The 17,333-nt window shown below is 37.5% G+C and overlaps 1 protein-coding gene across 1 annotated transcript in view; it reads right to left on the bottom strand.

Moving 5' to 3' along the window:
• The window catches only part of LOC114067010 (acyl-CoA synthetase short-chain family member 3, mitochondrial-like), a gene marked incomplete at its 5' end in the record, with an annotated part of 40,927 nt that extends 25,027 nt beyond the window's left edge, over positions 1–15,900 (bottom strand). Inside the window, one exon of the mRNA XM_027902149.1 lies at positions 15,795–15,900. Coding sequence (XP_027757950.1) covers positions 15,795–15,900 — 106 coding nt within the window. The remainder of the gene's footprint in view (positions 1–15,794) is intronic.
• Between the last annotated feature and the right edge of the window lie 1,433 nt (positions 15,901–17,333).

The raw sequence follows: 17,333 nt of genomic DNA, 5'->3' as shown, positions 1-17,333 counted from the left end.
GCTGGTAGCCCAAGCATCATTTTAGTCTTATGCTTACTGGTCTTGGAAGATAATTTCAAATAATTTTCTTAGCCTCTGTACAGTACAGCTCAGCCATGCCTTTAGCAAGGCCTCAAAAATACCCACTGTATAATTTTGCCAAGGTGTTTTCTTTACCACTTCCCTAGAAGAGATCTACACCATGCTGGTACATAAAACATGTTATATTGTTAATGTGTAGAAAGACTAAGAACACCCAGCTAGTGCTGCATATTTACCTGTAGTCTGATGCTAATTGTCCATCAACACTAAAACAAGGAGATGACATCTGGCCACTATTATCCTGGAGCACTAAAGCGCACAGAGGAAAACAGTTTGGATAATCTCTATACAACCTGATGTGTGATACTGTCACAAAAATCCACAGCATAGCTGCACCCACATTGTTAGTATATGTTGCTTTGCCATAATTTTTTTACCACCTTCTAAGAGTAAAGGCTAGTGAAAATTACTTTCAGAGCTATGATAACTATATCATGAACTATCCCATCCATTTTACTCATTTCCTCTTTGTGGGATGATGGTTAGGGCTAAAATTTAGAGGAGACTAAGAATTCTGCGGTAAAACACAGCTCCTACTCCCTGGATGGAATGCAGTCAACATGCTTCCCATACAGTAAGCATCTGTTCAGAGGGGTGGAGCAGAGTATGGAGCAAGTGGAGACTGTGTGGCCTTCCTCCTCTGAAATCTCGGCAGAAAGGGGGAACACTGTGGTACTGTTGAAGTTCATGAGACCATACAGTACCTGTCAGTCAAGGGAGATGGATGAAGGTGTTTTGGTGCTGAGTCAACAACCATGTCAATCCCCTCTTCAGGTACCAAGCCGCCACCACCCTCCCCCCTCATCAGGTACAGCAAGAGAACTTTACAACAATCAGAAAGTATTTATGACTAAAGCCCCTAAAGCTCCACCTAAACATGAAGAAATAGTATAGACGTAAGTTGGGAATAAGGGGAAAATCAGAGAAGACTCCACTGGAACTGCTGGGGTCAGACAACTGGCTGAGTCCACCTTCTCCCCCCACAGGGACGTCCCGGGTAACAATTATACTGTACGTGCATTGAACGCTGCTTTCAGACTAGAGTTTGTGTTTGTTCTTGCTCTATAATATATTAGTAGATTTATTCATATTAGAGCTTGTGCTTGCTTGATATAGTAGTAGATTGCTCTAAAACATATTTTTGCAGTCAGACACTATCGCCAACAACCTTCAAACCTTATTAATCTGTCACAATTTGTATAAATAAAGAGTGTTATTCTATAAAGTGTTAGAGCAAGTCAAAGCCTGCTGAGGGGTCTCCACACTATTGAACCCCCCTTAACAAGGGCAGTCAAATCACTCTTCAGTACTGTGAATCTGTAGGTGAAGGGTCTCATTACAAGACACTGACAGACTTGGATGGGCACAAGGGTCTCAACTTTCCTGAGGGCACTGATGGGCAAAATCTAAACTCTTCCTTTTGTGTGACATTTTTATTTTACTTAAAATTGTCATCAAATTAGGTAAAACTTAATGAAAGAACTTATATTTACTGAAATTCTCATGTTGTCATTTATTTAGCAAGGCACTACAGCAAATTATAGCAAAGAAGCCACAGAGAAACAGCAATGACTAAAGAACTTGAAGAACTGTAAATTCTTAAGGATTCCCTGATTCAGTTTTGTCAACTGTCAGAAAGAAGTGTAAAATGAAATCCAGTTCACACATTATGTGCCATCCTAAACTATAAAAGGTTTTGCTGGCTAATAGTGAAACTTCAAGAACTCTTTCATGCACTGTTTGGTATTTCATTTCACTCCTTACTCCTGAGGATTACGACAGATGCAGCAGAAAAAAATCTTAAACAGTGCTCGTAATTATAATTTATTTTTCCTCCATCTGACTGCATTCTTAACTTATTCCTCTTGTGAATTAAGCTATCAGGTGCATAAAGCTGCATAGAGAGTGACAAAACATGGTGAGTAGCAGCGACCTATCTTAAAAAGCCCTCAAGAAGTATCAACTTTTAGGTGAGTCACGCAAGTTGAATGATTTGCAATCAAGATTTTCATAGCTGCCTTACAAGATGTTTCTAAACTGCTCACAAACTTTAGTAAAGCTAGAATATCACTTCTAAAGCATGACCTCCTCCATCAGGCTGCTTAAAATTCAGGTTACGTTCACTTGGCAGCAGATCATAACAACTTGTTACCTTGAGATGGGATGGCTGCAAAATATGTTTGCTCATCCCACGAGCACTCCATAAAACAGTGTAAAACCTCTACAACTTAACTGAAAGCATCATGGAAAATCAACAGTGTTTTTCACCTATTCTTCACATCCAAGTAAAATTAAAGTGGACCTTTCTCACTTGGTTAAATTGTACACAGAGACTTAAAAAAAGCTCTTCTTAACTGCTTAGCTTTATCTACTCAGAAATGGTCATGTAGAAACTTCACTCAGAAAGCATGGAAAAGAGATTTAAATAGAAAATGAAGCAATCCATTTTTTAAAAGGTGACAAAGGAAACTAGAAAGATTCTTTAATTATACAGGCAATTCAGAGCAGATATATTTGTACAATAGGACCAATACATTGTGCAAAAATTTGGCTTTTTTTTTGGTTATGACTACTTGCTGTTTAGTATTTCCACTTGAAGTTCCCCTTATTCTCTACATTCTTTATTGTACAAGAGTACCAAGTGTGTTCAGTCAACAGGGCCATACACTACAGACACCACAGATAAAGGTTACTGTCGGGAAAACAGCTAAAATGGACAATGATGTGACAGCCATAATAATTTTCAGTATCCATTATATGAAGAAGGATGATTTTGTAATTAAAATGCACAACTGAACACTTCACAGTTGACTTGAACTAGTTTAATCATGTATCAGTGAAGGTAACTGTAAAAAAAAAGGGTGGCCTCATTATCCTTCTACACTTGTATGTTCCCATTTTCCTTTTCCCCACCTTTTTTCAAAGAATTGAACTCATTCATATTTTTTTTTAAGAAGTACTATTAGTCTTTCTTTCAGCCAGGTAAATTTTTGCCTAAATCAGTGCTCTGATTCTGCTTGTCATGCAGCCACATGCATGGTAGGACTGCCCTAAGAGCAGAGGTACAAAGGTAGTGCCAGAGACAAAGGAGGAATGCTCTGCTCCCTCTTTCATTGGTGACTTGCCCTTATGGAAGCTTAGACCATTCACAAATCACACACCCAGATAGCCACCACCAAGCTATTTATCTCAGCATGTTTCATTTAAAACAGGAAGGGGATCACAAATATTTCCTTCCCCCAATCAATTTGCCCATTTAGTCTAATTCATGGCTTAGGATATCACTTTACGTTTTAAATGTCAAATACAACACAGGTGCACACTTAAGTGCTTTCATAAGACAGGCCATTTCTCTGCAACAGAGCTTTAGTAACAAATAGCTTTCTGAAAGCTGATCTGTATAGTTACTCTATTTTAACTTTGTATTAGATCCTAACCTGCAGTGGTATCAAAGAATGCCTCCCACCTCAGCTGGGACACTTATTTCCAGTGTTTAAAAGGAGATACTGCAGTATATTCAGTAGCTAATTAAAGCATATTCTTATTTAAACAATTGGGCAAGCCTTCCCATATTATAGCACTGAGAATGACTGCTTCCAGCCTGCTTGCACAATCTAGAAATTGTAATGTTAAATATTAACCTGACTGTGGAGCCAAATTAATATATGTACATCAACAGCTACGTACAGCTATCTAGAAGCAGAGTATTTCCCTCATTTCTTGCAAATGTACCAATGCATGAGATGAAGAAAGGTGACAAAATAAGCTAAAGGTATTTAAAAATCTGAAGCCTATTTATCAAAAAAAAAAAAAAACTTGTTTAAAAAGTAATATATTTTCTGAAAGTACCTGAATTTCTATGCTTATTCTTAGAATTAAAGAGAAGAATAAGCATGAAGAGAAACCAGCAATTCTTTCAGTATTTTCTAAATGATTCAAAGCACTTGTAGTCATAATGTATCTATTACCATGAGAACATATTACACCAGGCCAAATACTTCTTGTATAACAGTTCTATTTCTGTATTCAATTCACTTATTTAAAAACAAAATCAACTCCCAAACCCAAAAAAAATCACCCAAGGCTCCCTTTCACAATCTTATCCAGCCACAGAATGTATTCATAAACTGTGTTGTTTTTTCGTATCATACACACACACAAGGCCTCTGAGGATTTCAAAGCACATCCAAGTAAAATCTCCACAATTAACATACAAATCTAACTAGCTTAGCTGAAGGTTGGTGGGCCATGACAAATATTAAAACCAAAGCAGGAAATACTTCGGTTATCAGAAACTAGCAAGCTAGTAATGAAGCACCAGAAGTTTATGCATTCATTTTGTAAGTGCACCAAGCTCCTTTGTCTCCAAATGGTGTATTATAATGTACATCTTATAAGTTGTCTATAGCAAAATGACAGCCAAAATTAGAGAAGAATAGAAAGTTTTTTGGTCATATTTGGAAGATGTCAGATGGTATGTTTAAAGATGCATTAAGTCAGCTAATGCATTGAATTACAATATATTTTCAGACTAAAAATTGATTTCAAAGTATTTTCCTCCTACTGTGACATCATAACTGACACATGATAAAATACTAAGAGACAAATGGAGAATATAAAAAGTAATTACACATGTCAGTGCTAAATGTTTACTGTTTAATCATTTCGAGGAACCTTAATATATGTATGTATAGTGATACTGCCAAGATGGAAAACACAGGTAAAATTGCTGCTGTGCAACTCAAATATCTTTATCAGGTCTTTATCAGGGTCTAACATCTTAGAAGCACACTCCTTCTATCCTCACTGAGCAGCCCTCAATCCTGCAAAGGATCATTCCATCCATGCACTAGGTCCATGCAGCTTACTGTTCTTAAATCATCAGGCAAATCATCTACTTTACCCTACTGAGGACTTTATTCTCAGAGCAACATAAAAAAGCAGTTGCCATGTGACAAGGGATCAGCAACCTGTAACATCTTCACACTCATACAAACTAGAGGTGCTGTCACAGCTCATCTCCAGGAAGATGACACTCCACTATACTATTTTAACATATCCATATCCTAAACATGTCCTCTCTTCTTTTTCATTTCCCTATTCAGTGCGCACTAAATATTGTTCATGGCTCAACTCCATAACTTAAGACTGCTTTACAGTTCCTTTATTTTCAATCATCTAAACAACATCAGTGAAATTTTAAAAAGGAGGAAAACATTTATAATACTTCATCCATATTAATGTACATCCCTGGCTGCATGTGGAAAGACAATCAGAAAAGATTAAATTATCAAGCACTAAGAAAGTGAAGTCAAATGGGAACAGAAAACTCAGTACATACTTTCCATCAGTTCTAAGTCAGAAAATGTCAGCACAAATGAGACAGAGTAGCAATCGTACCGCTGATAATGAATTTGTATCAACAAAAGGGAGTTACTGACCAGTAGTAAAAAAAAAAAAAAGAGTATAAGAGAGAAAAAAAGAACCTTCCGAGAAACATAAAGCACAGAGGTACATGCCATTTTTTTTTAAAATTTTTTTTTGCCAGAAGGACCTAGTACATTTACTGACTTAACCATGCTCAAACTGCAATAAATTCAGTAAATAAAGAAAGATAAGAAGATATCTTTTTTTTTTTTTCAAGCCACAACACCCCTGCACAGCATCTTTGCAATGAGGCACATCTCCCACAATGGGTGGGACAACTTAAAGCCATGTGAAATGTACATCTGAAATGACCCTCAAATAAGAAACACTTTGGGAGGAGAAAACACACTTTGTGAAATTGGTAACACTGAATACCGCAATCAACATATGAAGCTATGAAGATTCATTCAAATCAAAAACACCTTAGAGAATATGTATATAATCCAGACATACCTTCTTCGACGTCCAACACACACACATAAGCAGAACATAGTGGTGCACAAGACATTTTTGTAATAAAATTTCTGAGCTAAGTGGATACAACCTAAACTATTGAAGAAGAATTCTTTTCACTTGGATTCCTCAGAGAAAACTCATGAAAAATAAAGACTGGAAGATGAGCATAGATGACTGCAATACTAAAACATTACAGAGGGCAACACAATCAGAGAAGCAACATCACCCATTTTACTAAGGCATGTCATGAATCATACATGATGGAGATGCTGAACTGTGTTAGCATGAGCAGAGATTCAATATTTTACCATTTGATGGACAAGGATTAAGGATTACATCAATAAAATGTCCAGTTCTGAGCACCTTCAACACATTAGCCTTCAACACCTAACTCTCTTCTCAACCCACCTGGAATCAGGGTGTTCCAAGGTAAGGTTTTCTCAGCTAAGCAATATAACCATGTTTTCAAATGAAGGCTCATTTAAGAAACTTCTGTAATTCTACTATTCCATGTGACTGCCCAAGTAGTTTAAATCATAATGAAACACCTTTAACAACAAAAACAAGGTGAGGTAGAAGGAGAGTGAGGCTGAGGAAATTTTGTCTCTGCACTTGCAGGACACTTCTGGAATGCATACACAGATTGAGGATTCCGATGTCCCTCTTCCTTTACATCATTGGAATACTGTAACAAAGAGGCATAAGTTCTCTTCACAGGTTTAAGAGGCTGGTTGGCTTCCTCAAAGCAATTTAGCACAAATTACTTGGCTCATTAGAAAACAAGAGTGTCAAATACTAATTCAAATTCGTTTCAGTCCTTTAGGTTACACTAAATGATCATAAGATAAAAATTGCAAAAACTATGAATGCTCCAATCTCAAGAGAGAAGCAAATCATCAGGACGAGTTAGGAAGAGTTCCTTTATTTTGACAAAGGTTGACCTGACAGATACAGAAAAAAATACATACAAGTTCTGTTCCTTTTCCTTTCTCTGAAGATAATGGTAAAGACACTGTACAAAATGAGATAGCCACACAGAACTGAGAGGTCAGTCTCTGTCTTGGCAATGCCTATGGCCCCTAAAAATACCTCTTTTCTTTCTCTCCTTCAATAAGGGAAACCAAAAACCTACTTGAACTGAGTGTCCTAAGATGACATTGAAGGAATGATGAGCTACTGTTACTAGTGATATGCAGTCCACATCTGATTACTGAACAAACTGAAATGGCTGAAACAATCTTTATTTTCATACTCTTAAAGGACAGAATTCAAGTCTCCAGGTGGAGACAGGACAAACTCTTATTAGTTCAGTTATCTAGAAGATAATGTTCAGAGGACTCTCTAATTCAGGGCTGCAGAGCTGCAGAAATTTCTGAAGGGTAATTCCAACTTCTGTAGAATTATTTTCCAGGACATCAGCTTCCACTAAAAAATATTATTCTAATCTTGACAGGATACACACATTTTTAAAAAAGCACAAACTGCATCTACATGAGGCACCTGATAACTTAAACCAGTAACCTGGACTTTGGAAGAAATTTGTTTCATCTCTTTCATCTCAGCTCCACACTCCTGATCCCCCTAAACCTAGAACTGAATTTCTGTCACTCAAAAAAAAAAAAAAATTCCATGAATTGACTCTTTTGTTGCAAATTAAACAGCCATCCGTTCTTTAGTTTACCTTTTCTGCTGCCTTTGTGTCTGAAAATTTCACAATACTAAACAAATGCACTGGACTTATCTGCACAGTTTCAAATGGGGCAAAGCTGGAGATGAATGAAGAAAAGAACAAAATCTGGGATCCAATTGTTAGCTGTGGGGAGATGGAGGTCTAGTCTGACAAGGTAATTGACCTAAAGAACAGTTCTGTAGTATAAACCTGGAAAGATTAGCTAACAGAATTCAGTTGCAAAACGTATCTTTCCGCACACTCACATGAAGGAGATTCTGCACGATGCTGCCAAGACTGCACAATGGAAACTGAAGAATGCTGCTTGGAGATCACATTAGTAAACTCTTCCCCATACACGATTGTGGTAGGAAGTACTTCATTGAAATATATTACAGTGAGTACACTTACCCATGATTCATATTTTTTACACTGAATTCAGTGATACAGTCCTAATGAAAGATCTGTATCACTATTACTCCTATGTTTAATTACTTAATAAAAGAATGTCCTAATAAAAAGATTACCAAGATAGCATTTGCATGTTTTAGACGTAAGACACAGAGAAAGAAAAAGAAAATTTTAAAAGTGATAGAGTACAGTATTAATTGTAGTACAGAACTTGGGTCATTCCTACCAGTAAATTTAATCACACTACGTCTCAGAATATCCAAGACTGCAGTACAATGCACACATAATAAAACGGGGTTTTTTGAGCAGCCGTAATGAATCAAGCATTATGTGATCTTAGTCCTGGTGCCTGCTGCAGACATCCACTCCTTACTGCATAAGGCAGCCTATTTCCATGAAAATAGAAAATGTGCACTCTCTTTTCATAGCTCTGCCTGCTGATACTCAGGGTAATAGTGGATAACTCCAGTTTGAAACTACTACACTTGCACACTCTGTAACTTTGATTTCCATAGTTCACAACAAAGAAAGTTCTGGGGAAACATGTCTCTTGACAGAGACTTTATGTAACTCAGATTTTATCACTGAATTTTCAGCTTCAGTTCTGTTTCATCTGAACTTTCCCACACATCCCCAAAGAGTCTCAAAGTGTTTTTATTTAAAAATATCAAGAGAAAAAAAACTCTTTACATCCTATACTTACTATGAAGAAATGGAAATCTAACAACATTTTTTCAAAATGTCAAAAGTGATGTAGGAGTTTAATTTTATTTCTTTTTAGTACAAAATGCTGAATAGCTAACATGAAAGCAGCTGAGGATGTTTAACACAAACTTTCAGAGCCTTTGTGCTTCCACAGCTTGTCACAACCTCCTGGCTGTTACCCCTTTTTTTCTTCTAGAACTCAAAGCTAGCTTCAAAACCAAGGTAACCAAAACTCACGTTTCTTTGTGTATTGAGGCTTTTCCCTCAGGATGAGGGATGTGACACAGCAGGTACAACCCAAACACTGTTTAGGCTACTTCAAACAGATTTGGCAAGGCGCTCTGTAATTTATTACCTGAACACTGAAACAGAGCTCCTCTACCGTTTTCTTAAAACATAACTGCACAGAGAGAGAGAAAAGAAGGTCCAAAGTGCATTCCTGCTCCCTTTCAGACAAAGTATCACAAAACATGTAAATATGACTAGAAAATTTATCTCTGAGCAGAAAAAAAAGCTGTTTTCAGAAACTGAATTTAAGGCCTCCTGGATAGCTTGAGGCAAGATACCTGTTTTTCTCAATTTAATGTCTGCAAGACTAGAATAACTGTACTTACTTCATAGGGGTGTTAAAAGAATTAATTGCTTGTGTTTCCACAACTACTTTCAAGATGAAAATTGCTATTTTAGAGCTAAGTGTCAATTTGTATAAATAAGCAGAAACTAAACACATGCACAAACCCAAAACAAGACTATCCTCTCTCCATGTACAGCTCAGCACAGGATCTGAAAATACCATTCTTTCATCCATTGCCATATCTCCAAAGAAAACAAGTTCTTAGTAGTCCTTAGTTCCTCAAATCCTACTTGCCACTAATTGATCCTGTGATTTTATTTCACAGCTTGTATGATGTGCTTACTATACTCGTAATACAAATATGAATATTTAAAATTAGGGTTTATTGGTGAAGGTGTACTGACACAAATGACACAAAGCCTGACACAACCATGCTTTCCAGGTGTAGTTGCTTTGAAGTCCCTTTAACAAAAGCTTTCCTCTGCTTTAAAGTACTGTTTCAACTCACAGTGATTTCACATACTCCATACATCTACCAAGGATAAAATGAAAGAAATCATTATGGACATTTCTTTGTGCATACTAACTTATTTCTAGTTTCAATATATGGCGAAAGGGTCAAAAGCTTTGAAGATATCTTACTAAACCTGAAGAAGGAAGTGGTTCACATTCCTTTTCTAAAACTTTTTTTGATCAGCCTTTTGTTTCCCCGCACTCATACTCATGTCCATCTCCAAATGATGACTCAGTACCTTCCCATCTCTACAAAGCTTATCTTTTCCTTCCTTTTCTCAGTCATTAACAAGGGAATAGAAATTACCTTGTCATATAAGAAACACTCATTACCCATATACTGGATTACCCTCCTCCTCCATTCTTCGCTGAAAGAGCCAACGACTAAGACATAACTGCATAAGTAAGATCTACAGTACTCAGGCAAAATAAAGATGCCAACATTTCTTACAGTTTTGCAATGCTCTTTTTTGGAAGAATGAAGATAAATATCAGCTTGAGGAATAAGTACCAATTTGTCAGACTATCAAACGGTCAAAAGCATTTTCATGTGTGGAAGTAAGTTAGAAGCTTTCGGTCTCAAACCCCAGCAACTTCAGTTGCAATTTAACTGCAAAAAAGGTAATTTCTTTTGTTATAAGATGTATTTTAAAAACTTATTAGTACTACATGCAATAGCTAGCAGTCTTGACTTCTTCTTGCCAGAAACAATTAGGGTTTTTTATTCTCTGATTTTAGTTGTCATTTTTTATTTTAGAGATAGATAGTTCAAAAAACTGTTATTTATGAATTTGTGGGTCCTCTATTCTGTCAGCAGTCACTAACCTTGCATATTTCTTACAAAGTGAAACAGCTACTTATCTACTCTGTAAAATATTTCACATTCATTACATGCATCTTTAACCTCATGTACTGAAATCCAGTACTGTTGGATTGAAAAGGCTTTTCCAGCACAGAAATACCCTTTCAACTTTTTGCCAAGTGACAGACACAGACGAATGTGACAGGATTGGTTTTTTTTTTTCAGTTAATGGGATACATTTTGTATTCTGCTGGAAATGGGCTGAGTAAACATCAGAAGGGAAGGCTGCTTTCCCCTGCTGCCCTGGCTGCTGTGCTCCAGAATATGAGAAGCATTTCAGAGGGAGGAGGACAACCTTCTCCCCAGCATTTGAGCATGTTAATCTCAAGGGAAGTCCAGGGAAACATGACAGTGTGGGCAGAAGCATCTCTATTTCATCTCACTTACCAGACCTGACTGTTCTCTATTTTAAAAATTATACAGATCTACTTTATTAGCTTGTATTCTATTAAGCACTTTTTCCTATGCAAGGGTCATTTCCTAAAGCTCAATAGAAGTTCATCCTGACAAATAGGAAATCAAAGGCAGAAGGCCCAAATTGATGAGCAAGGAGTTTCTGATTGAGCAGAAAGGAAGTAACGAGGTGGAAGTAGAAGCAGAATGATCCATAAGGACTTTAAAGATGCTGTCTAATTGAGCAGGATGGGGTTAGGAAAGCCAAGACTTGCATGAAGTGGAATCTTGCAAAGGACATGAATGACAAAAAGAAAGGAAACAGCAAAAGGAAACAGACAGAAAACACAATCCTGCTGCTCAACAGGACGTGATCTGGCAGCAAAGGGCACAGAAAAGGCTGAGGTACTGAATGCCTTCCTCACCTCAGTCTAATCTGCTAAGTTTGACTTTCAGGATTCCCAGATCACCAGGACCAAAGGAAGTCAGGAGAAATAAAGCCTTACCCTTGGTGAAAGAAGACTAGGTTAGGGAGCACTTAAACAAACTGTACATACATAACTACGTAGGACCTCCTGAGTTGCACCTATAAGTGCTGAGAGAGCTGAGGTGCCTGATGTCATTGCAGTGCCACTCTCTATTACCTTACAAAGGTCATGGTGACTGGAAGAAGTGCTTGATGACTAGAAGAGAACAAATGTCAGTCCTCTTGTCAAGAACGACAAAAAGGAAGATTCAGGGAACTACAGGCTGGTCATCCTCACCTCAGTCCCTGGGATGGTGATCAAGTATGGAAAGCAATTCCAAACACACAGAGGACAATAAGGTGATCAGAAGTAGCAAGCACAGATTTATGAAGGGGAAATAGAACATAATCAACCTGATTGCCCTCTACAATATGGTGACTAGCTTTTTGGATGAGGGGAGAGCAGTGCATGTTGTTTACCTCCACCTTGGTAAGTTTTTTGACGTGACTTTCTGTAATGTTCTCAGATAAGGTGACAAAGTATGGGTTAGATAAATGTACAGTAAACTGTCCACTGACTGATGGTACAAAGACCCGTTGAAGGCAAATCATTAGTGGTGTACTCCAGAGGTTGATAATGAGGCCAATACTACTTAACTTGTCCATTAATTACCTGGACATATTATCCAGGGAAATACTGTGCCCTGAGCCAGTGTGCAGAAGATGTAAAACCAGGAGAAGGGGCTGATTTATCAGATGGATGTTCTGCCATTTAGAGGTATCTCAACAGGCTGGAGAAACAGGTCAACAGGAACCTCATAAAGTTAGGCAGAGAGAAACGCAAAGTCTGGCACCTGGAGAGAAACAACCTCAGGCACCACTACACACTGGGGACCAGCAAGCTGGAAAGAGTACAATCTGCAGAGAATGACCTTAGGATCCTACTGGACAGCAAGATGACCACAAGGTAGCAATGCTTCCTCACAGCAAAGAAGGCCAACAGCATCCTGGGCTGCAAAAGGAAGAATATTGTCATCAAGGTTGAGGGAGACGATCCTTCCAGTCTTATTCAACTTATTTATCAACAATATGGAAAAAGGGATAGAATACACCCTAAGCAAGTTTGCTGATGATACAAAGTTGCGGGGAGTGGATGATACACCTGAAGGCTGTGCTGCCATTCAGCAGGACCTTTGTAGGCTGGAGAGTTGGGCAAAAAGGAAACTAATAAGGTTCAATGCAAGTGTAGGGTCCTGCATGTGGGCAAAAAAAAACCGCAGTGCTGGTAACAGGTTGGGAGCTGACCTACTAGAGAGCAGGTCTGCAGAGAATGACCTGGGAGTCTTGGAGGATGACAAGTTGACCATGAGCCAGCAGTGTGTCCTTGTGGCTGGGAAGGCAAATGGTATCCTGGGGTGCCTTGGAAAGAGTGTGGCCAGAGGTGATCCTCCCCCTCTACTCTGCCATAGTGAGGCCACATCTGGAGTACTGTGTTCAATTCTGGTCTCCACAGTTAAAGAAAGATAAGGAGCTACTAGAGGGACACAAAGATAACGGAACATCCCTCTTATGAGGAGATGCTGAAGCTGGGCCTGTTCAGTGTAGAGAAGATTGAGAGGGGATCTCACCAACACATATAAATATCTCAAAGGTCGGTGTCAAGAGGATGGTGCCGACTCTTTTCAGTTGTGCTCAGAGACACAACAAGGAGCAATGGCCATAAACTAAACCACAAGAAGTTCTGCCTCAATATGAGGAAGAACTTCACATTGAAAGTGGCAGAGCATTGGAACAGGCTGCCCAGAGAGGTCATGGAGTCTCCCTCTGGAGACATTCAAAACCCACTTGGACATGTTCCTATGTAATCTGCCCTAGGTGCCCCTGCCTTGATAGGGAATTCAACGAGATGATCTCTGGAGGTCCCTTCCAGTCATATCTATTCTGTGACCCCTATCCACTCCACAGGGCCAGTTATGGGTTTTCCGGTACAAGAGATGCAGCTATTGGAAAGAATCCAGTGAACAGCCAAGGAAAGAGAAATTTTTTATACACAGAGGGTGAGAGAGCTAGGACTACTCCGTCTGGAGAAGGTTCAGAGGAAATGTTATTAATGTGTTTAAATACTGGATGGGAGGCATCCAGTATTTAAACACATTGAAGAAGCAGCAGTCAGTGGGCCAAGGACCACTTACAGGACAAGAGGAAACAGGCACAAATTAAAACAGAATATTCCATCTGAGCTCAAGAAAATATGTTTTTACTATGAGGGCAATCAAATACTGGCACAGGCTGGCCAGAGAGCTTGGGGAATCCCTATCCATAGAGATAATCAAAACTGGACAGGATCCTGGGCAATGCTCTCTCTGACACTGCTTGAGCAGGGGGGGTTAACTAAACAATCTCAGGACTCAACCTCAATGACTCTGAGATTCTTTCTTTCTTCTTTCTCCTTATCCCTTGAAATTCAGTTCTATGATAAGAAATCTGACTTAGTAAGTTTTTTCCTGCTGAAGGCCTTGCTTATATTCAACAGCTCACATTCCTACAGAAGTCACTTGGGTCTTCTTTCTAGTCAAATTATTAAATGCTCTCAGACAATGTATCTGAAATGGCCTTAGCTCATTAAGTGCTGCTACAATTTAATTTAAGAGCATGCCATGAATATAAAAATCAAGAAACACACTTTACTCTGGGCTGGGTTCTTGTTCGTCTTTGAAAAATCTCTCAAACACAGTTTTACCTGAACACACTATGGGTACTATTACATCCACATGCTTGTTTTAGGATCTGTCATTGATACTTTTGATACTTGAGATACCCTGAGATTAGCTCAGTTGATCAGAGCATGGTGCTAATAACAACAAGGTTTTGGGTTTGATCGCCATACAGGCCATTCACTTAAGAGTTGGACTCACTGGTCCTTGTGGGTCCCTTCCAACTCAAAATATTCTGTGAAGGTCTGTGAAGGTTCCGTGTCTGAATGAATGCAGTAACATGGAACTCTTGCACTAAATATATATGCCAAAGCTATAGGCGATTTCTATATATCTATGTATCTGCATAAACATAGATAAAATCAAATACAGTAATATCGCTTACTGACAGTTCAGTAAAGACATTATTTCATTTTTTAATCTTTTTCAGAATATTGTTCATTTTGCATCACTCAGGCCTGCTTTTGCCTAAAAACATTAGGATCATAGAGAACTGAGCAAAATATGTCTCATCTATCATATTAATCAGTTAATTAGCAGATTAAATCAAGATGAAATAAAAAATGGTACTACTATCTTCCTGTATTTTTTCAGTATTTATGTAAGATTGGGATGGGGAGTGTCGCAATGTTAGGGACATTTAGGGATATTTAGGGAGATTAGGCATTTTAAGCCTCCTCAACTGATTTAATTATATAATAGATAGACAAACTAAATAGTTTTCCACTTTTACTCTAATCTTATATATCTGCTATCTGATCCGTCATGGGAGAACCTCAGAAGATTTTACTTCAGAGAGAGAGAGACACAGAGAAACCACAAAGCTGCTGGAATACATTTCCTTTATTTAAATAGCAATAATGTGTGTAAGAAGCAAAATCCAAATCCTATCTTGTAATAGTAAAATTTAAAAATACATGATTCCTTAGTTATAAATACATTTGATCAAGCCTTAATCCAGAATTCAATTGGGATTTTTGCAAAGTTACACATAGATTGGTACCCTGATTCCTTCACTGCAGTCTAAGTACCTAATCCTCCTCCAGTGAAATAAATGGGAGACACTCCAAAATAATCACTAGAAGTTGGATGACATCCATAAAGAACAATATTTAAAGAGCAGGGAGTCTACTCTGCTGCAGATTGTTCACTTTTAATTACACAAAATCTATGTGGAAAAAACTTAAGCTAAGCCTTAAATAGCAAACTTTCTGTCAAAACAGTCACACATAAAATACATCCAGAAAAAATATTGATGCAACCCTTTGTTTTAAACACAGATATCAGAAAATACCTTTTTTCTATATAGATTTTAAAAATGCTGTGTTCTAAATGTATCCTGAAGTCACTTCTCAGACCATTTCCAAAAAACATTCCTCCTGCTTAAATTTTTTATTTTCACACTTGATCCTGCCTATTTAAGTTTTCATGGAAAGAAATAACAGTTCTACTTGCAGAGTCAGGAAACAAGCCTGAAAATCTCTCCTCACTCTATTTTACAAACAGTATTTTAAAACACTCACCAGTTTGCCACCAGTGGTCCAAGACAGGTACCTTGAAAACTTCTTTTGACCATTTTAGCGTGTCCACATCACAGTGCTCACCAGCTACAAATAATGTTCTGAGCCTTTAAATAAAAATAAAGTATAAATCTGTATGTGCAAGGGAAAACAAGATAACAGATAGAATAAATGTCTCTGATCACTGTTCCCAGATAAAGGGAAAAGATGAAGAGGGGCTCTTAGTCTTTGTATGCTCCCTCCTACTAAGTAATGATTAGAATATTTGCAATATTAATTTATGCTGCAATATATAATTATTTATAAAGTTATTAATTATACATATAATTATATATAATATATAATATATATTTAATAATATATTCTATATTTTCGTAATGTCATATTTACATAGTATATATCATTATATAATATATAATTATATATTTATATAATTAATTAATACTTCATCATGTAAAAGAAGCTTTATTTTCTGAATGCAAAGACATTGGGAGACCAGAGGCAACCAACTATCAGTCAAAATAAAAAATAATTAAATGTACATAGGAACTGGGTAGATATCCATTAGGCAACACACAGGAATGGAATATCAAAAAAGATTCCAGAAGATTTATCAGAAAAAGTAGTAAAGAAATACACAGAACTAAAAGGAAATACCTGTAGCATAACCCTTAGTTTTACATTTTTAATAATGTTCCATTTCAACAGATTTTAGTATTTTTTGAACTCTCGAGTCATCTTTTTATAGGCATTTGGAAATGAGTTGTGGGGGAAACAACAGGATAAAGCCATTTTCTTGTGGTGAAGCAGGCTACATATACATAAATACACACAATAAAACACTAATCCTAGTAGTTTATGACAATCAGAAAAGCACTCAGCACTAGACTTCAGCTCATTTGACTAACTGCCTTCCTAGAGAGGTGGCTGATGTCCTGTGCCTGTCAGTGTTTAAGAGGCATTTGAACAATGTCCCTAGTTTGTCCCTTTTTGTCCCTAGACAAAAGCAATGTCTCAGCTTTTGGTCAGCCCTTAAGTTGTCAGGCAGCTGGAGTGGATTAGCACTATAGGTCGCTTCAAACTGAACTACTCTGTTCTATAGTCATGGATACTCATGGCACTGGCCAGACACCACCAATCAATAAGAAGATACTTAAGATAAGAATAAATTATGATCTTGTCCCTACAACACTGAGAAAGAAATAAGCAATCCTCTTCACATAAAACACAGAACTTCTAATTCACGTTCATGATGTAGAGATGAAATGCCCAGCCAACTATAATCAGATAAACTGCTGATTTATATTCAACACTTTCTCATTAGTACATTCCTAGTTTTGTTGTCTTTGTTGTTGACAGCATGATTTCTACAGGGAGCACGCTATTTATCTTACTTGGTTCTTACTATCCAAAAAATATGTCAATGCTGAACTAGTTTTCTGGGTATCCTCTATAGTCCACAAAGAATAAGAGGCAACTTTAGAGAGTAATTTATCTTTAAGAGATTCAGAAGGGTAAGGTTTCCTTTTTACCTAACAAAAC

Source organism: Empidonax traillii, unplaced genomic scaffold (assembly GCF_003031625.1).
Source record: "Empidonax traillii isolate 1590-97213 ecotype Southwest subspecies unplaced genomic scaffold, ASM303162v1 scaffold846:size362177, whole genome shotgun sequence".
NCBI lineage: Eukaryota > Metazoa > Chordata > Aves > Passeriformes > Tyrannidae > Empidonax > Empidonax traillii.
The sequence above is the reverse complement of the archived record's forward strand: the minus strand, read 5'-3'. Positions and strand labels throughout refer to the sequence as shown.